Genomic DNA, 22,890 nt, shown 5'->3' on the forward strand with positions numbered 1-22,890 from the left:
TGAGGGCAGCAGTTCAGYGCAAAGTGTATGTGAATAAAAATCCACAAAGGAATTATGAAAGTGAAACAYCTTTTTCAATTTGACCATTTACCTTAAAAGGTCACAAAATACTTTTGAGCCTTGGAGACACCAAGAAAGAATAGGAATAAATATTTTTATTGGTTTAGCTGTAATRTTTTTCTTAAAAGCACCAAATTATCAGATAAAAGGCTTTTTACCAACTTGAATTTCAAGCTAGCATATGGTCAATTCAAACTCTCAAGCAGGGAGGGCATAAGATCAATACTTGAGCAATTAAAAAAAAAATCAAAACACTTCTCAGTTTCTGATGATTTGTCAAAAATTCTTAATTCAATTAAAACTACTTAAGGCTTCACTAAAATTAAATTTTAAAAGTCTCCATACTTTTGTTGTTACCTGAGCAARTTAAGTATTAAATGTGCTCTTCCTAAGTCACTGACAATCACAAGGAATATAATGATTTTACCTTATGTTTGTAAAGTGTGACTAGTTATTTTTTTTTGTTGACTGTAAAGGAAGACGTACTCTGAAAAACAGGATATCAAGCATTAAAAATTATTTTTCTAAACTAATTGTCTTGTAAAGCCATCAGACTTTTTTTTTTAATGGCCTGAGAAAAAAAAAAGGGAACAATATGATTATCTAACAAGCTTTCAATCCTTTACAAASAAGGAAAAGCAGGTGTATATTTAAGAACTATTACAACAGGTTACCTGTTTAAGGATASAGTGGAAAAACAATTCTTTATCACTACATTAATTTTGAGCTGAAAGCCTCATAACAGAATAATCTCAACYTTGTCTCTAGTCAAAAAATAAACACACACAAAAGAAGAAAATCAATGTTTGTTTTCAACAGAGAAGTAATAACATTGGGGGACATTCTCATAGCCAGGTCCATCTAGCACAAATTAATGAATCAAAACCTGATGTGGTCAACAGCCTCTTAAGCCGTTGATGCATTTTTTYCAGCTATATTACATCAGTCAAACCCAGAATAGACTTTGCTCCTCTAAAATACCTTCATGCATAATACCCGACAACAATGGAAACTTTGCAATCAATTCTAAGTCAAAACCATGTAATTTTATTTGTTCAAACAGATTATTTCAAGGAGGTCACCTGCTGCATGCCACTAGCAATACCCAAAGAGTATCTTTTTGACATACCACTGCCTAATTGAAATATGTAGGCATCTTCTCTCTTTCTCAGAACTTAATTGGTAGCCAAATACAGACTYTAGGCAGGCTAAGTTCTGCTTTAAAGCAGAGTTTATTCAAAATAAAATTATTTCTATTTAAAATTGGTAAAGTAAGGCTACAAGAAGCAATTAAAAATTCAATATATCAGTTCTAGTTTCCAGGGTATCATCTGTAGATATATTTTGGATCCCTGAACAAATAAATATCATTAAACTGCACTATCCTCAACAGCCCTAGAGAAGAAAGAAATGATGATTACTTTTGCGGGTCATGGTTGGCAAATACAGGCAGTTCTGCCTGGGGTAAATGTGAGGTGAAGCCATGAACTGTAGCTGCAGCCCTTTAATTCCTAAACCATGAAACATTTTGCATGCACCTAACTGCTAAATGTAAGGTCTGTGAGACTTCCTGGGTTGGGGTTTTTTTTGGTGTTTTTTTTTTTTTTTTTTTTTTTTTTTTTTTTTTTTTTTTTTTTGGTTTTTTTTTTATTTTAAAAAAAAAATAATATACTATATATCTATGTACATACAATGAGGTTTTTAAAAGCAACGTAATATAATACTTGCAGTTTTAGTATATACTATTCGTGTTGTACCCTTTCTGCACTAATTGAACCCCATCTTATGCATTTTAAGGAGAAGGAGTATCTATTTTTATTATCATTATTATTTGCACCTTCATTGTTAACTATTAAATGGTGAATATTGGGAGAACAAATTGAAAGAAATGTGAGAAATATATATTGCAAATATCAGTTGTTTCCAAGCTAAATGTTTTGAGATTTTTTTTTTTAATTTCCTWGTGAATGATATATTTTTTTAAAATAGTCTACCAGATAGTTAATTCTGATAGTAAGTATTTATTCTGCACCTTTATGTTAAGTTACATGGTATACTCCTGTGTAGCTCTAGAAATTAATATGAAGCCAACGCATTAGAGAGAGATATTTGAAGTTCAGAAGCTGCTGACATTGGGCATYAGACCATAAGTAGGTCAGAATAAACACTTAACATTCAAATTTAAATATAATATTGTGTAATACAAGAAGATCTATAGAGTCATAATGTCTGAATATATTAGGTATAATGATAATACTTCTATTGATTTCAGTCTGTTAAAATAATGAAACTGGATTACACAAATCAATTCTTGGAATACAACACAAAAGCATATATTATTTGCTTTGCACTTTCAAAATAGTCTTTTCAAGTGGGATTGACTGTAACTATTTTAGTCTTTAGCTAAAAACAAGTGTTAATTTTCTCAACATCACCTAAAAAAGGCTTATAGTAGTCTTTTTGTTACCTTACGGTTGACAAGCTTAACCGTCTTTTAACCATCTAACAAACAGCTTTCTCCATGGAATCAATTATTTAAGACTGGCTCTTACATCATTACTTCTGCAAGGAGAAGAGCCATTTCAATAGGAGGATCTACCATTAAAGACAATTAACGAGCTGTCCGTTTCCTTTGGCAGAGGGAGGACACTCACAAAATGCAGTAAAACATTCAAGAATGTAGTTTCTGGTGATGTCTTCACAGTTATACAGAACTAAATATTTCATAACTTCTTGAAGTCTAACAAAAAATAAAGCATTGGCTTTTCAGGCTGTCAGGAATGATGTTTTGTTTTCCAACAAAGTGCTCAGTATATGTTAAATTATTTCTACTCCAGATGGGAATCAGACTGTACTCTTGAAATTACCCTGCTATAAAAAAACATTGAAAAGATTATGTTTGTCCAACATCACTATTACGGTCACTAAACAAAAATTAAAAATAAGGCATTTTTGAGAATGTGTGCTACAAAAATGAGTGTGATCCAGAACATGGAATATGGTAAATCCGCAAAGCACAAAGCACACATTCAAACCTGAAGTGTGAAGCAAAGAGGAATTTGCATTGTGAATGCAATAAAAACTGTAAATCAGTTCCTTACAAGCGGAAGACAACAGTCTGAGTKAAGGGCTGCAGGCATCACAGCCTAACAGGGTGTGCAGAACACTACAGATTTCCATCCTGGCATAGCAAGGTAAAGATCTGCGATGGAGTCACACTCCTCTGCTGTTACCAGGAGGTAATTATACAACAGTATTTCTAATGATGGAGTCCCAAAGCAATGCTTCTCCTCTTCCCAGCGGAAAATATCTTTTGAAGCAAAGAGTGGCTGTGGGATTCAAGAGGAGGGAAAACACATACCATAAAATATAATTAAAAATTGTGGAGGCTGCCTATGACAAGAATAACCATAAAAAACAGATACAAACCAGCTGGCTGTTAACAACTCCTGAGTTATAAAAATCTTAACCTGCTGTAAAGCACTCAATTCGATTTACATAACCACAGAGCTGACATTCCTTTTAGGCTCCTCTGCTGGGGATTATTTTGACATGTTTTAAGGCAGCATAAAAAGCAACTGTGAAAGGAAGACATGTATCATCTTACATAAAAATTCATTCTTGYCTTAAGATTGGACTTACACGCTTTAATCCCAGCAACTTTACAGAAACTGGAAAATACCTTCAATGGCTACTGGTGATTCAATTTTATAACATTATCCCTTTGGTGCTCATATTTTTGATAAAGTTGATAGTGTATGTATACACACAAACAAACAGGAAAAAAAAATCTATACAATCACAGAAGCTTAAGTTTTGCTATTACTGCACAAAATATCTAGCTCCTACTACAGAGCTCAGCATATCTAGTCTTAGATAGATTATGTTTCTTAAGATTGCAACTGGCCTTTGTTAAACAAGAAAAGCATTTCTTAGGAATGTAATGATGCAGACAGCATTTTACACAACTAACACAGCTTGCTGTAGGGAATTAAAATAAACAAAATAAAATAAAATCAATCTTACACTGAGTGAAGTTTTGATGTATAAGTGCTGGCAGCTTACATTGCCCAGAGCACAGAATGAGTTTTGCCATTTGATAATTTGCTTGATTCACTGTGCTGCCTCATGCAGGGCATTTTATGCCTGATTTATGTTTAATCGAGTCACCTGCTTAATGTTAAGGAGGGTCACAGTTAGATAGAAGGGTTACGACCATATAAGGCTTTCAACATCTTCCAGTTTGACATAAGAAATGGGTGTAAGTGTTAGAGGTCAACCTTTTTCTTTTATTTTGATTTAATGTTCTCTATGGAATATTGCATAAAACATTAATGCACCGCAAAACCAATTTGATTCCCTTCTGAAACGCAGTAGGCAAATATGGATTAAGAGACTCAAAACACTGACAAAATAAAATAAAAGCAATCTACAGTCTATATGATCATCTATATATGAGGGGGTTTAAGGCTTATAAGGTACATCCTTACTTATACAAAAATGAAGTTCTCCCTTTAATGGATAAGCAATCAAATTTCGTCTGGTGTCTCAGAAAAATAAAGAYTTTAAAGACAAAAGGACAATAAACTTTTAATATAACTAAGGTGTCCAGGTTTGCTATACAGGGTAAATGTTCATGCTTTTAAACATATATAACTGCATATTAGAATTATCACCTTTTTCTTTGCAATAATGAGACGAAAACTTACATCTATATTTAATAAATACAACTAGATGTGGAAAACTACTACAGACTGTAGAGCTTAAACAAATCTGTTTTTTCTCTCAGTGTTTCATCATGCTGAAAGTAGTGCAGGACATTAAGARTTTTGAGATTAAAGTTCTCCCATATAGCACTGAAAAAAAAAAATAGATGTACCAAATAAGGTAATTAAAGATGTATTTTTAAAGAGGAACTATTACAGTTAGCAAGGCAAGACAGATTTCAGCGCTTACCAGTTTGGAGAAATGTATCAGGCTTTTAAGAGCAYTTCAGTACTCACATGTGATGCTATGAATGCAACTACCAGAACCCTATAACAGACAYAGCTCACAGTGAATCCAGAGTTATATCAGAAGTTTCAGTCCTTGGCTAAAATGTTATTTGATTGCCTGCTAAGTCGTGTGTGTGTCATATACAACTTATTGTTCAAATGAAAAGAATTAATATTTCCTTATTTCTTTTTATTACTGTACTCAGAACACACTAAGCTTCAAGTACTTTAAAACATGGCAATAATTTCTGAAGACTGATTTAACGGACAATCTACAGACAAAGTTTTGCATTCACATATTTAAAATAATTTACCTACATCGACAGCTTCACCCAGCTAATTTTAAATTAACCTTCTAAGATTTAATCATTCAGTCCAAACTCTTCATCTAGGTTGCCTATAGTCAATGAAGAGACACAGGTATTTCCAGAGGGTGATTCAAGTGGCCTATWTTACACTGAGATGTATCACTCTCTAGAGATGTCTGCTACTTTCCACTGGCTATGAAAGGAGATGACTTGTTAAGATTTCAAGAGCTACATTTCAGACATATTAGCAGATGAATCTCCTCCTTGATAGCTAACTTCTTACATGGCTAAAGATAGGAAAAAWTTAATTCTTTTCTCAAATAGTAAAAATACAGTGAAGATATTTACCTGTTTACTTGCCATTTCTACAGAAATGTAATTAATCTGCTGGTTTGGAATTCTATTTCTAGGTACATATTTTCTTCAAAATTAGATTTCTGCTCAGAAAAAAAAAAAAACAACAAAAAACAAACTACTACAAAACTATCTTAAGATACTTTATACTTAATTAAAAACCTCCACTTTATAAACCTTTAAAAAAATTTTTAGTCATTAAAAACTCAAAAGAACAAAGCAAGTCTSAAAATACATGCTTTGTATTGTTCTGCAAGAAGAAAACAATTTCTACTAAGCATTCTTTCTTTCCTTCTTTCTTTATAGGACTCTATTTTTATACAAATATTTAAAAAATAGACCCTGATGGACAAGACAGAATAAAATCGACTTTGAATTCTACTACTTCTCTTACCTTCCATCAGTTTCTGCCAAATATTTTGCCAGTTACTGTTTCCCCAGTTCCAATTGCTATTAAAATCAAATTGCAGAGGCAAACTGATTTCACAGTATAAATATTCACCTTTTAATCARAATCCAGATTTAATGTCACAGTACGTATTGCTAATGAATGCAAAGCATTTACAGGATTGGGACCAGCTGGATTAGGGGCACAATCTGGCCCACATCATCAGTAACTGGGTTATCAGTAGGAACTCTGCTGAATGAGATATTTAGTGTTTGCTCCCAAAAGTTATTGCCATGTCTTGAATTAGGGGTAGAAATCAGATGAAGAACAGGGCAGCAGCAAATATCCCAGRCACTTCCATATGACATAAAATCCACCACATCACTGTGCTTTTCATTGCTGCATAGAAAAACTTGAAAATATGAACTCATCAGAGCACAGAGAAAATCTCAAACATGCCCAGAAAGACGTAGTTCCATTCACTTGAGTAAACCTAAAGGGATGATCTGCAGTGATGATTATGGGCCTGTTTATTTCATTTAGTGGAGCATGGTAGTGAGAGACCTGAACTAGCATGTTCACATTGTACATAACACCACACAGAGGCACTAACTCAGGAATGGAAACTCTTTTGTCATGTTATAATAGTGATGCACCTGGGATGACAGTCTCTTTCAGGGAGAAAGAGGGAGAAATATCTGAAACTATTTCCTGCTTCTAAAAGAACTTACGAAAATCTGCCAGCTTTCTCTCTCCTTCTGGCTGTCAGGTCAGGCTGAAACTGTTTTAATTCTGTGCCCAGAAAGCTCTGTTCTCAKTAGCACACACTCTAAATAAAGTGTTCTTACATAGTATATTTCACACACACAMAAAAAAAAAAAAAAGATGGCAACAGTGTGGAATGGCGTGTGGAATCCTGAAAGCCTCAGCATCAAAGAGATGCCCACTGTCCATGCTGGCAAGAATTATGCAATTCCAGCTCTATATATTGAATGGTAAACTTAAATTAAGAAGGAAAGAAAAATAAAAAGTTACTTTAAAAAGAAATTGGCTAAGTGTTCATAAGAGTTATCATTTTAAAATAACTGTGAAAAACCTCTTTCTAGATATTTAAACAGGATAGTGTTTGTGCACAACTCTTTTTGATCCTGTGCACCACAAATAATATTTTCATGTTATGATAAAGATGTTGATCTTCATTTATCAAGTRTCTTTTCAAAAATTTGTTATTGTAAACAAATGCAACGACAGCACAAGAAAGTATATTTGTCAAAATTGTCTTGAAAAGTTCCTTTTTTTGGTGTCAGTTATACAAAGATAAAGATTTCTCATTAAGCAGCCTCAGGCTGTGAGGTTTCTTCCTGAAGATGCATTCTGTATATATGAAAGAAAACCAATGCAATTCAAAACAATTACATCATCTTAAAATTTTCCTAGAAGCTGCTAGGAAGCAGGAGGAAGCTAAGAAATAAAAAGAGGTAAGAATTCAGGTTCATATTTTCTTCAAGCATTTGGCAGAAGAGACTTAAGAAGCCTTTAGGAGAAACTATGAACTATGTTAGCACTGGAAATCCCTTTTCATTTGCTACGTATTTATTTATCAGTGTTTAATGCTTTTCATCTTTTCTTTAAAAGAACATTAGCTAATGGCATTCCTCCCWGATTTACTAGAATAATAGAAGAAATAAATCTGTCAAGCTTGAAGCAACAGCATTAAGGTGACTAAAATGAACCTAATAATCTTGCCAAAATACAGTTACATAACTTGCTTTAATTTTTGGTCAGACCTGAAGTGGTCAGGCAGTTGGATTACATGATTGTCACAGGTCCCTTCCAACTATTCTATTCTATTCTATTCTATTCTATTCTATTCTATTCTATTCTATTCTATTCTATTCTATTCTATTCTATTCCATTCCATTCCATTCCATTCCATTCTATTCTATGCATGTTATAGACATAAAAGCAAAACCAGAACATGAAATTTAAGTGAGCATCTTTATTCTGATTTTTGATATGGTGAAAATGTAACAGTGTAAAGTAGAAAGGAACTTAAAGGGGGCAGAATTCAGWTGAATCTCAAAATCACTAACTTTTGGAAAATGAGAGGAAGTGGTATATGTATATTCTCTTTAAAAGACAAGCCAAAACTTAGTTGCTTAACCAATATTATTCAAAGACATGAGGAAGCCTCATACCCCTCATCATGATACAAATGCCTTCTTACCCAAAAATAAATTGATTAGAATAATCAATCTCCAAAATCTTTCACATCTCCAAAAAAAATGTTGAGATCTAGGCAACAGGATATCATGGAAGATAACGTGATTTTTGAATACAGAGTCAGGGCAGCAGAAACTATACCAAGGAACAAAGAAGTGAAAGAATCATATAGTAAACTTTGTAGAAATAATCCCTGCAAGTAACCATAGGAACAACGCTATACAAAAAGTGAGCTGGACTAAGTAGTGCGTGAGATGTTCGCATGTAATGACTGAGGATGAAATAAGGAGGCTTTTACTGCGAGCAGGCCACAGATGGATCCGTGTTAAGTGAACAAATACAATTAGATCATGAATAATTCTAAAAGGAGCAATGAAGCAGATTCAAACACAACTCCAAAAGACAGCGTTATCGCAGAGGTTATATAAACAGTTCTGAATTATACAGCAAAACAAAAAAATCCCCGCTTAGCACAATTTTTTTTTACACAAAGAAGAAAAGGGTTTTCCACAGGCARACTAAATACAGTTTCTGTAGTTTCACTGAATTAAAACAGTTTAAGATGTGAGACAGAAATTRAGTTAAATCCATTGGCAATAACCTTCACCCAACTTGATTACAAGTTATATAAGGACTACATTAAATATCTTTCTGTTTTGTCTATGCCCTACTTTAATCTGGGCTACCAAGTGAATCTATTAACTTACTTCATTACTTAAGTTWAAAAAAAGTCTGAAAAATAAATAAAAATTCTGAAAAGATATATCATGACTTCTAACATAAAAGCCTGGTATTCTTTTTAACTTTTCAAGTGTCAGTCCATTGTCCAAAGTAAGTTCTCTGAAACTCTTCCCTGGTCAGCTAGACAGGATAAGGGAATTAAATACTTGGAATAAATGGCAAGGRAAAAAGACCCTGGGAAAATCTTATTTGTATTTACTGTTACTCTTCATTTATTGTTACCTCTTCCAGAAAAAAAATCACTATTAAAGGTTTAATTAAATAAATTTGAGTATAAAATGAAGTAGGTTTGAGAAAGGAGGTGGAAGAAGAATGATGTATTAAAATACTCATTCTTATCACCGTTCTGTGAGTTTATAAAGCACTTATATAGTTCAAAATTCAGGCTAAGGCTAAATCTGTGTAAGCTGGAATCAGTGCAACTTAGAATGCTCATTAAGAAAAATGTCTCAAACTGGGATGAATAAAGAATTGCATATTCTAGTCTTTTACCAGTTTTCAGGGGAGAGTTGAAAATAATTCACAAAGGTGAGATTCCAGACTAGCTGTAGAAAATTCTAAAATACTTGTTCACTTGTTGGAATAAAAATAAATATTTTCTCAGCTCTTGTGATTTAGAACTCAATATATTTTGAGAAAATATAGTTTCTCAGTACCAAGTTTGATATTTTGACTGATATCAAATTCACTCCTGTTAATATGAACTGCGATTCAGTTAAACAAAAGGAAAACAAAACTCATCATAAAACACTGTAGTARTAGTAGTAATAGCAATACTAACAATAATAATAACAATTGCTATAAAGACAGCAGCTAACAACTATGAAATCATTTTAAAGCAAGCATTTTTCTTGACAAAATTATGCAGACAGAAGTCTGTTTAAAAAAAAAAAAAATTGTGAATGGTTATCCATAACTTTTAAGTCTCAGACTGTAGCAATTACAGGGCATAAAAATGTAATTGTGATCTCCAGATGACCTTAAATTTATGACAAAAAGTAAGATTATTTAAAAGATTTGTTTCCAAGTAGAAAATAATCTAACAATTCCTTAAATTTCTATGCAGATGTGGACATGGTAATTGCACCATGCTTGGACTGAATGTTTCTTTTTGTGCACAAGAATAAACACAATGTACATAAAGCAAACAYATCTTTTCTTCTTCATCATCATCAGGAAGTTTGGGGTCTTCAGAACAGGAAGAAAAAAAAAAATAAAGGAAGGTGAATTCCAAATATCAAGAGTCTTCTCCTCAGTAGAGAAGAAAGCAATTAAAGAATCTAAAAAAGAGATTCTGCAAGAGATTTTAATGAAAAAAAAAAAAAATCATCAACTTACACAATGGACAAATGGTATCCAGCTATTGAGCAGAAGGTGGAGAAATCAAGTTGCTTTTACTTAAAACAGAACTTCTATATAAGCATTTTTAATTGCTTTCAGATGCTTTTAGACCATAGCAGTGATTAACTTCATTCAGAAAGCATAAGTACTTGTGTTCTAAAAGCCTGAAAGTTTTTGGCACTTAGTCTAATAAAAGATAAAGATAAAACTTCCATAAAAACTTTGCCTCTAGTTTCTTCAAACAAAAAACACATTAGAAACTCAACAAGAAAGGCATTCAACCTAGCAGTGATTTTGTAATACATCTACAAAACATGTTCTGTAACTGGCCATGGATAGTACAAGAAACAAAACTGGCCAGGAACTATTCCTTGGAAGAAGATATGGATCAATTTTTTTTCCTTAGGTTGGGAAAAACTGTAATAAGAAAAATATTTTAGATCTTTAGTTGTAAGCTGCAGGATACATGTCTGCCCTCCAAGATAAAGAACAGCTCTGAACTGGTTTATTTATCATTAATTTATTGGCACAGATTTAGCTATGAAAGCCATATTATGCACAGGAATCCTAGCCTAAATATTACAATCTCTTGATCAGACTTTTCCTGGTGACCAAGAATTTGGGAGTTTTTTCATTTAATTTATGAATGCTCTACTATGGTAATATTAATTTATTTTGATGCTATATACATGGCAACTCCTAACAGTCTTTTAATGTAAAATTCTAGCCTGGGTGATAATAGAAATAAATTTTAAGAGAAATCCAAGTTATTTACATTTTATAGAAAGATGTTCTTATTGCTGTATTTTKTTKRKTTTTTTTTTTAGGAATCCAAATCTTATTTCATAAGGAGTTATTCCATATTCTACAGACATGATGCTCACAGAGGTGAAAATGCTGTATTTTTTTGTCATTCACCTCTAGGAGTATGATGTCCTCAGTGTGTTCAGCATCGGTATATCTGAGACATCAAAGCCTGAATATAATCTGAGCTTTCAACAGAGGAAAAAAAMATTACTTTAAGAATTGTTCTGTCACACAGTCCCTGACTTCACAGGAACCACTGTCTTCTTCCACTTGAATGAAATATTAATCTAGTAGAATCTTTTGAGACATTTTTCAAAACAAATGTACTGATTGACAAAATATAACCTTTCTCTTCTCAAAAACTTGCACTGAATATTGTTCAGATGCTGAAAACCATTTGGGTTTTGAGGTTTTTCCTTCTGTTGGTAGTCTGTTACTTAGGAAAATAATGCACTGTTGTGATGTAGTAAGTTACTTGGTTATCAAATCACCCAAGTAACAGTTCTTTTACTCCCATTTTCACATATATTTATTAAGCAAAGATACAGGGAAACTCTATCACTGTTTGTAGTGTGTTAAGCAGCTTTTCTCGCCATCTGAAGTGACATTACAGAGTCAGTATTCTAATGAAATCATTGCATTTTAGATCTCTGCATATTGGATTGATGCATCATAGATTTGAATTAAGGACTCAGTTTACTGTCAAAAGAAAACATGAAAGTGACTTSATCCTTTTTAGTAGTGATGTTGCTTATCTTAGATCATACACTTGATTTTATGATTTCTTGCAAGATAGGTCTAGTAATCTGATGCAATCACAAATGGAAATTATTGGAGTATGCAGCTGACACCAACTCATGTCTCGAATTCTGTATTTCCAGTATAAAAGCCGGAAACACTATTTTACAAAAGCATCTGTGGAAAGAAATGCTGCTCCATTAACTTTCCTCTTRGTAAGTGCAACTGGATTGCTCAAGCTGCATGTGTGGTCTTAGTGCTCATGACAGCAGACAGCACAATGAATACAAAGAAAAAGAAATTTTGTAGAGGCATCTGCCTATTTAAAACATTCCTTGCAACTTATTCTACTTCCCCTGTGTCAATCTATATCTCAGCCTGACAAAAGGGTAGTGTTGACAAAACCTTAATTCTCAATAAAACTTGTCAGTATACTGTCAGTATCTGCCATTTGTATGGATTTTGATGAGTTAAAATGACCTTTAATGGTGGCATTATTAATTTTGTCTTGACTATTAATTTTGAGTCCTAGCACGCTACTCTTTTCTTAGTTAGAAACTAATAGATCATTAATTGATGACCAACATCATCATGTAGTAATAGTAACATTCTTCTCAAATTATGACTTTTTTTCCTAAATGTCCAGTCACATCTGCAATAATAGTACCAGTATCAGCTGCTCTTTGCTGACAGCCTGAACACAGTATCTCATTGCAATTTAGACTGGATTGAAATGAGATGATTTAAGAGTCACATGTAGCACATTCATAACTAAAAAACATTTCAGAAAAGCAAAATGCAGGCTCCTATGCACGTACACACTGTGGSAAGAGGAAACCCCTGAAAGCTATTACATAAATATTATACTAACACAGCTTTTGTAACTTCTTATTTGTCACAAATTAGTACATAACAGCAAATATTTGTTATGTTATGTTAAATAAATTGGTTGTAGCAACTCAAAAACTTCTCTCTCCCTTCCTACCCCTTTTGTCTCTTTTCCTTATCTCCATCACTCACACCTCCTGCCCTGCTTTCCCTCCTGCTCTGCCTTTGCAATTGCAGCCTCAGGCACACAGCAACCAACCAACACATCTACCTATGTCTGCATTTTGAAGGAATAAGAGAAGTCTTCTTCTCACCTGAAGAATGTGAAATGRGGTTTTCAAACTGAGCATCTTGAATGCATGGAAACTCAGATCACCAGCTTGGGTTTTCACAAACCACTAACTCTTGGAAGCAGCTCCATGAGCAATAACTGATAGATTGGTATATGTTTGCAACACAGTTCATCAGCCCATGACCTGCTACAAAATGTGCTTAACTTCACGTCACTAAACAGTCCTGACTCTCTGATTTCCAAACAGGAAGAAAAATCTTAAGCAATTCTCAGAYGATACRGAATCAAGTTTGAACAATCTGGCCTTGTAATCCTGAACTTGAACCAGAACAACCTTCCTTTTCAAAAACCTTCTCCCAATTAAGACTACTTTATGAATAACTCTAATATATTGCATAGAGCTACATTAGTAACAACAACAAGACAGTGCACTGTGAACAACTGATAGTGAATTCATTATAATTCTGATAGAATGCTATTGTGCCTTGTACAATTCATGCAGGCACTGTTCCTAGAGCTATAAGTCATAAGGACGACTCACAGTGGCTGGTTCTCCTTGGAAAACTTCATAGAATTCTACTTCATAGAATTATAGAATCTGCTGAGTTGGAAGGGACCCATCAGGATCATTGAACCCAACTCCTGGCCCTGCACAGAACACCCCAGAGCCTGAGAGTAAATTAATAAAGTACTTAGCTAGTTTGATTTTTTTTTTCCTTGAGTTGTAGTCTTCTTAAGCTTCCTGGAGAAAATAATGCTTCCTTGCATACTTTTCTTGAAAATACCCATTATTTGAGTAAATTCTGAAGTTCACCTACATCATATAACACATAAAAAACCCACTTGGGCTTCATGATATATTTTCTGGAAATTCCCTTCATGTTTAAAAGTCCTTGCATGAAATCAGTAAAACTCCACAGCAGGCAGATTGCTCTTAACCAGGAGACAATCATATTAAAGAATGACATTTGACACTGCCCAAACTGAATGAAAAACATTAAGCTGCAGTTTTTTTCCAGTACTTTAGGGAATCCCCAAAYACATGATAATGAAATCATGGACCATAACTTTGGAATATGAAGGGAATATTTGAAGGGATATTTTCATTGAATGTAGTACRTAGTACCAGCAGAAAATCAAATATAAAATGAAGAGGAAAAAATCATTTGCCCTTCATTGATCATGTCATGCAAGGACATAACTAGTCTAAYAACACTACAGGAGAGGAGCTGAGCACCTCCACAGCATTCAGGAACTTCATGTCGTAATAATGATGCAGAACTACAGTCAGCAACATGATGGAACCGAGCTTTGTACCAGACCTTGCTAAGTTTACCCTAAGAACTGCCATGTTCCTATTTCATTACAACAATCGACACCATTCAGATAAGGGACAGAAGTGTTTGTAAGACTGAGATATTATTCCAAATTCAACAGCTCGGGTTTATTTCTAGTGGCAGCATTTAACAGAATAATACTCCRTATTTCATGCTTTAAATGGCAATGTATTGTTTGCTCTACAAAAGGTTAATTTCAAACAAATTAGAAACTAAATGATTTGGAATCAAATTATTTTGGCTGAGCATTCTAACTAAAAAGCAACAGTGGGTGGAAAACCAACAGGTTTATTATATGAAAAACTGTAAACACAGGATTATGATTATCTTGATGTTTTTCTATTGAAAGACTCTGCCTGAAATCTGAGCAACAAGCAAAATCTCAGTATAACCCACAACTGAGAAGCTTACAATTTTAATAATTTAATTTTAAGAAACAATCAGTACATTCAGTAATATGTATCTTTTCAATGTATTTTTCAATTACAATTATTAGAATGTTGGAATTCAGAAAGCTATAGAAACACTTCCTAATGTAGTCACTGACAACTTCATCACATACCTGTCTTTAAGAATAAGGTTTTCATTGCTTTCTTTTGTACAACGTTTTGGTGCTTTGTTTGCTTTTAATTTTGTTTCAATTTACAAGTTACTTGTTTTACAGAAAATGGTTAATTAAATATTGTTTTGAAAAGTGGGGGGCTTTTCCCCCCAAAGTGTTTAATATACTTCTATGATTTGAAASAAGAAACTGGAACCAAGAAGAGGTTTGCTTCTAAAGTGAGAATTTTTTGCATTTTAAATCTACCCTGCAAAGCTGCCTACATRTGAAAATTATCACATATTATTAAAGGCTAAAATAAACTAGTGCATTTTCATAGAATATGGTCATTCAACCAGAAACTACAGAAATAGCATTTTTGTGGGGAAATTCATAAAYCAATACCATTACAAACTTAGTTTTCAGAAGGCAACATTTTTCTGTGATCCAGGAAGAATCAAAAAAATTTTATCTAAGATTTTCCACAGAAAGGTAATATCAACCTAATACTGTGCATATCAACCTAATACTGAGTACTCATAAGATACAAGTAGAAGAGAGGATTCAGTAGTTTATAACTAAACTGTAAAATAACTTCATCCATTTTCTTCTTGAGTACTGTGAGCATGTCAAAGTACATGACTATCCTCTTTTTTAAAATATTTAATCCAAGAGTCTCTTTTGAAGTGAACCAACTTGTTCCCTTTACATCAAATAAGCTGGGAGCATTTCTGTAAAGAGTTCAATCTGTGGATGCCTCTCAACAGGCAGTGGCTGAACCGTTAGGAGGTGTGACCTACAGAGTTTTCCACCAGTATCTTTCAGGTTTTGAATATATGTAGTGTCGTAAGAYACAATGCTACAAAATGTACAAGTTCTTCTTGATTTAAAGTTCTTAATAAAAAAGGTTCAATTTTTGTAAGTAATTCTTAGTTTCAAAAAGACTTTGTGACTGRAAAATGTAAGGGGCTCACTGGAACTTAAAACTAGTGACCTTCCACGAGTGGTTTTCAGTGATAAATTCTCTTGTGATAAAGCAGAAGATAGCTCACCATTCAGCAGGATGATAACATGACAAAATTATGACTGTTTTCAGGAGACAACAGGTGGCCTGAATTACACCTTAATYATTATTTGTAAAACTATGAAGAAATACATTTACAGAGTTGAGTCAGTTTATTTTCCCATTGATACATCAACTAGTGAACATGACAGAAGCTTTCACATTAATTATAATGACTACTTCCTTAATGAAGTGCAAAAGTGTTTGTGTAATTTGATTCAGTCTCTTGAATCAGGTTATGGTTTGTCACTCTGAAAGCAGGACTTTGTTGCTTATTCTTACAATAAGTTAGCTCAGCCCCAACAGATAAACAGCTTATCATCCTATAACACCAATCAAACCAATGTWAACAATAAAAATGATTTAACACTAATAACCAAAATACTGTGTTAACATGGATGTRTTTTAATAKAAGTAAGCAATAGCCACTCAGTTTYATTGATGTCTATCTTTTTAACCAACACAGGGTCTCAAAAGATACCCAGTGMATAAAATAAATAACTGAATTAGATTTACTTCTCAAAATTACTCTGTATTTCCAATTTATAATTTCTGGCACCTGGAATACTCACAGAAATCACCTCTACTCATTTAAATAAATTAAATAGATTCTTAAGACTTTACAGGATYGAGCTTATGAGGAGGAAATACTTCTAGCTACAGATTTTATTTCTTGGCAATATGATGTGAATAGAGTAACAATGATAATTATATTTTAACCATTCTTTCAGTCGGCCTAATACAACATCAATAACTACAGGGCAGTGAAAATGAAATTATTTAATTAAGTGATTAATCTTTCTTTAAACACCAAATAATTTCATCAACTACTTTAGCAAAAACATYACAACACTTAATAAATGGCTGCATCTGTGAACTACATTTGTCCTCCAAGCTGAAATAATCTATACAAAACCTTTCAACTCTCTCCTTATTTTAACTCCCCATAAAAATGCTTTGTGGCTCAAAGAATTTTGTATAGGATGCAAGTTGGAATATATTTTTATTGATTCAGGCYCACAGCAAGTGAGAAAATAAGGATGAGATTAGAAATTATATCTTCAGATCATCATTTAAGAAAAAAGAGAGTAGTTCGTACACATGAAACATAGTCTAATATCCTTACACTGGAAAAATCTGGTATCAGATGTGGTATAGGTGTATAGAAGTACCTATCATAAAGCAAACCTGTTCAAAATAATATTAATACCAAAAATAATTACTGAAATTAATTAAGTGTGAAAGTAATGTAATAGATTAAATATGTAAGGTGCTTTGAAACTACTTTTTTTTAATTGACAAGAAATATCTATATATATCAATATGAAGGAACATTCTTATTCTGCCCTATGTCAGTGATTCCCAAAAGCTCTTTATATTCTCATTTTATCTTTGAAAGATGCAGTTCCTGCAAAAAGCAAAAGAGATTGCAGTTACTCATTTCATCACCTGTAGATTTCAGACTCAGTAGGCCAAGTTACAGAAGAATTAAACCAGGAGTTTTAAAAACAGCTTCAAAACCTAAAATACTGGAGAATAATTACCAAAATAATTAGAAAAGTGAAGAAAAATGCTTTTCAAAGTTTGCATGAAAAATAATGGAAATATTATTTTATATGTAGCTACTCCAGAGAGAAAAATACAGACCACAATGCATATCACACACTCAGAACATACAGCATTTCTTTTCTGATTGATCACAATTAATTACAATTATCTACTGTTACAACTTTAGACAACTTTTGAAGCACATTAGCTAAGAGAAGATCTGAAGTTCAGAGAGATAGCAGATCAAAGTTAACTATGATGAGCCATCTAGTTTTGGAAGGATTTCAAGGTGTTATCTAGATAAGATGGAAAAGTCAGTACAACTATTTGAGCCTTCACCAAATTCTTTCTTCTGACTACATGATTCATAACCTCAGCAGATTTTAATTCTCTGTACAATTCATGAAGCTCTTCATTTCCTAATATTATACATTTCTCATTTTGTCACACTGTCAAAGGCCCTACATATTTACTTWAATAAATATAAGATTATCTTTTGTGAGGTGACCAGTCTTCTGTAAATTTGGGAGCATTCTGTAAATTAATCCCAATGAAAGACCRTGGATACATCAGCAACTGCAGGTAATATTTAATTGTACTAAAAAGGACAGAATATCAACTGAGAAGTGACCCTCACTTGTTCAATTTATACTTCATTWAAAAAATATGGAACATTATTCCTTTTCTCTCTTTTATTTTCCTTCTGCATATCATCCCTACATTTCATCTTAGTCCCTAAATACTTCCATAAAGCAAGTTCATTCTAAGTGATGAAGCAATGTATTCTGCATGTGTTTTTAAACTTCATATCAGTGATATAAAATATTTTCAAGGGCTCCTTAACCTGACCCCTACAAAAATATACAGTCCTGAAACATCATGTGAATTCTCGGTATACAGTTTAATACCAATATTATTTGCACACATAAACAAAGCATGCAGAACCARTCACTTTAGAAATCAAGATTTCCACCTTTAAATCTCTATTTCTGTATTATCCAGCACATTACAGAAAAAGGAAAATTTTCGAGTAAAAATCATGCATTAAATCGTAGCATTGTGTGTCCTAGATATACCTAATAATTGCAGATCTCTATACTTAAAGAGCATTAAATAGCACATAATTGTTTGTGTGATCACTTATACTTTTTTGTAGGCAGGAAGGAAACTTAGTTATTATACTCAGATTATTAAATCAATCAGAAAGCTTAAAAAGAAGAATTTAGTACTAAGGAAAAAAAAAAAAANAAAAAAAAAAAAAGAAACAGAGAGAGAAGGGGGAGGAAGCACTTAATAGTCTCGTGATTTTATTTTTTCTGCTTAAAGCTAGATCCTAACAGGAAATTCAAACTTCACAAACTTCTCAAATGAAGAAGCATCCTTTGTAATAGCTGAATATCAAGAGAGACTAAGAGAGCTGTGACTGTTCTGTTTGGAAAAGACATGGGGGTATCTTATTAATGAGTATGAAAACCTGGTAAGGACAGAGATGGGGCAAGACTCAAGTGTGGCCCAAAAACCACAAATTGAAATACAGGAAATTCCATCGAAAAGTTGAAAAAATCCAACATTATTTTGAGWGCAGTCAAACACTGGAACAAGTTGCAAACAGACATCATGGTGACTCTGTCCTCAAAGACACAGAATCTCAAGTCTACCCAGCCCTGAACAGCCTGCTCTGCCTGATCTTACTTTGACCAGAGCAGGCTGGACTAGGTGACYTCCAGTGGTGCCTGACAAACTCAACTATTCAGTGGTTTTCTGTACATACAGCAAAAACACAGAATAAAATTTTACTATCAGCAAGATTTTTCTTATATCAACTAATGTGGCAGCATATAACAATGTCACCTACATCATCTATTGCAGTTATTGCAGTTTTTTCTTGGTAGGGCTCTTACAGTAGTTTGGATACTTATGTATAAAGTAGATCCACAGATGTTCATTGTTTTGAACTCGTAAGATCAGACTGTAAATCTATTTTTATACTTGCCTGTTTATAAAATGCTGGAATGACTGTCATGTAGCACTGCTGTCATGATGCTCTTTATCTTTGCTGAACCTTTGCATACCCTGTGGAACACCAGACYCCAGAGCGTGCTTCTATCAGTGTTACTGTTTGCATTTTTCGTGCTGTTTGAGACTCAACACCACCACAATGGGAAAATGTCATACCACTCCCTCTGTTGTGGTAAGCCATGTAATGTGAAACCAGTTCAAACTTAACAGCAATTGCAYTTAAACCTTTCTTCTTTTGAAAGAGACTCACAAAGCATTACCGTCCTAAAAGGATTTGATGAATGATAATCTAACATGTGCCTACTTTCTTTAATTTTGATTTATTTTCTCTTATTTTTTTAATCATCATTTTAAAAAGATCTGCATCTGTTTTTGTGGGCTGGTACTCTAAGAAATTGGATCTCTGGTTTTAGTACCATATATTTTTATTGTTAACTTGTTATGACCAGCTTTAAAGGACTAGAGAGGAATTGGATACTTTTAGGCATTAGTTGTGGTTTTAAACTACTTTCTTAAAATAAAATTCAAGAGGTGATCTGCTCTTAGATATTAACTGTAACACGAAACCCCAAATGATACTGTTGACAAGGTTTCTTTTCCTGTCTCCCTCTTTTAGGCCTGCTTATTTGTCTCTGACTTCTTTMATCTCCTTTCTACTTTTCACATACATTTTTTTTCTTTGATATTTTCTTGCCTTACTTCCCCCAAATAATTTCCCTTTGCTTCTGCAATTTTTGATCTCTCCCTCATGAACATGAATGTTTCTGCCCTATAAAAACTTTCATTCTCTCCCCACAGAGATTCCACCTATCATTCTAATGTTGCAACATTAGAATCTTTATGATCTCCATTTTCTATATTAGATTTTTTCCTGTAAATTGTACTGTATAAAGTATTTTAATCCAAACTCTTTTTTTATTTTTTTTGCTGGTCACACCTGCCCAGATTACCACAGTGAGTCCTACCTGCGTGATGTTTTCCCATACTCCCCTACACTCTCATCCCTCCTTCTCTYTCCTTATTATATACCTCTCTCCTACCAATCTTTGTTGTCTGAGCTCCCTTCATTTTGTCACTCCTCTTCACCTACAGTCTTTTAAAGAACTGCAAATTTCAAATAAAATATCTCCATCTATGTGTCCATCTCACCATGTAAAGCAGTTCYTGAGCCTAACGCCAAAGTAGAGGTCCACTTTTGTCCACTGAGCTAAGCTTTCCCCACTCTTCTCCTTACACCAGACAAGATACTCGCATTCAAACAGTTTCTGGTATTTGGTGTTTCCTCAACTGAGCATTTCTTTTAACAATGTTACTCATCCATGACCAAAACCATGCCAAGAACCACGCTCATACTCAGAGAAACGTGGGATCATGGTCATGTTCTCAAAAATCCACCCATCTATCCGGTCCACAAGGCCAAGTAATCTTCCCTTTTGTTTGATCTGTCCAGTTAATTATCTTTCCTTTGCCTTAGAGAAAATCAGTGTTTGACACTGAGCCGTGAAAATAAGCGGGAAACAACTGGGGAAGAAGCAGAAGCTCAGGTGGGCTTTGCTGTAATTTGTCAGGGTTTAACTGGTGTGTAACACAAAGACAGAGAACGTGGCACCACCAACAGCTTCACTATTGGGYGGCCCCATCTTTGGGTGACAGGTCATCTCCTCCCCACAACACAGCCTTTCTTAACTTAACCATGTCTAAGAGCAAGTCACTGCTAGGAGATGGTATAGGAACTTCCAAAAGAAAATAGCAGTACAAAAAACAGATTGTTGCAGGACTTTACATTAGTATAAGGCCTCAGGAGACATATCAAAAATAGAATTTCAGGATGAAAAATTAAGAAAGACATGTGTGCAGCATGGAGTTATTTTAACTAACTCAGTTTCTTCAGGCAACTATATTCATGATGACATTATCTAATGAAGCAAAGCAGCAAAAAAAAAGCAGAAGATATCTGATCTATTAAAAATGAATAGGGAGATTATTGTATAATGATAGGTAATTCATGCTTTGAAAGGTTTCTGTTTATAAAGAAAAAGAACAAGGGGAAAAACCATAAAGGATTATTATTTGTTCAGTTATTTGGAAGTACTAAACAGCCACAATTTCCGTCACATACAACATTGGTTTGTGTACCAGTAATGTGACATTAAGGGAACTATTGTGATATCTGTGTGCTGCTTTCCTAGACTGTTAATCTATTAACCAGTGGATATAAGCCACGAATTCAAACGMTTGCCCGTGTGAAGATGTTTCTAGCRATCCTACCTGTTGGCGGGATGATTCCAGGAGACATTAGGCCTGGGACAGAGTGTGGCATGATATGAGAATTCTCTGGGGAGGTGACACTTTGAGTCCTCTTAGGAGGCCTTCCAGGTCTAGAACTGAAACAAACAAACAAAAAAATTTTTACAATTAAGCTGTTGTCTTACACATCATTTCAAAGTTGTTTCAAGTGGTAACATGGACTGTAAATAAATTTGTTTCAAGGACGGTTGCTTTTGCAGTTAGATGTAATAGACTTCCATCACTAATTAGATTACATGCTGAATTCATTTTCCTCATTGAAGATCAGCCGCTCTTGATGCATAATTCATAGCCTGCACCTCGTTACCTGCTTCTTCATATTAATATCTATACACAGTTTGAATTGCCTCGTTTGCATATGCTAAAGTTCTGCATGCAGCCTTCAGCACGAAAATTATGCACTAACTTGTAATAATTATTACAGTCAGCCTGCTATTGATTTATGAGACTTTTAAAAACCAAATATGTGTAGTACTTGTAATGAATGATATTTTAAGGTTCTTCAGGAAATTAAAAGGCAATGGCTGCCTAAGGAAATGTTCTGCTTGTTTGATTTAATACTACAGTTAGCTGGGAGGTGGAATGAAAGAGTGATTCAGACCTATAGCACATTTTTCGATGATATGTTTTATTACTTCGCACTGCTAGCCTGATATCTAGATGATAAATGACAATACATATCTAATGTGTGAAAAGGTCTTGCAATTTCTTTATTTTTTGTCATTTAAAAGATAAGTCAAGTTATCATTTAACCCTTATTCTATTTAAAGTGAAAATCTCACTAAGACACCTTACTTTAAATATACTACTTTATGTCAGGGAGGACTCAGAATTATTTGTAAGATATTGTTGAGCAACCGCCACCACAGCAGCTTACGTCTGTCCAGCACGGAAAAATAAAGGGCTYCGGGTTTAAGCACTCCTTGTCTGTTAAATGCTCACATACACAACTTTTCATCTCCTGGACTGCCTAAGTAGCATACAAATTAGATAGAGATGAC

General features: G+C 33.7%; 1 protein-coding gene across 1 annotated transcript in view; it reads right to left on the bottom strand.

The window, feature by feature from the left end:
• DACH1 (dachshund family transcription factor 1) overlaps window positions 1–22,890 on the bottom strand; it is a gene marked incomplete at its 3' end in the record, with an annotated part of 315,599 nt that overhangs the window by 146,995 nt on the left and 145,714 nt on the right. Inside the window, exon 2 of the mRNA XM_057366519.1 lies at window positions 21,851–21,966. Within this exon, the coding sequence (XP_057222502.1) occupies window positions 21,851–21,966 (116 nt within the window). The remainder of the gene's footprint in view (window positions 1–21,850; window positions 21,967–22,890) is intronic.

This window comes from Malurus melanocephalus, unplaced genomic scaffold (assembly GCF_030028575.1).
Source record: "Malurus melanocephalus ecotype Western Australia unplaced genomic scaffold, MMel_1.1 scaffold_66, whole genome shotgun sequence".
NCBI classification, from domain to species: Eukaryota; Metazoa; Chordata; class Aves; order Passeriformes; family Maluridae; genus Malurus; species Malurus melanocephalus.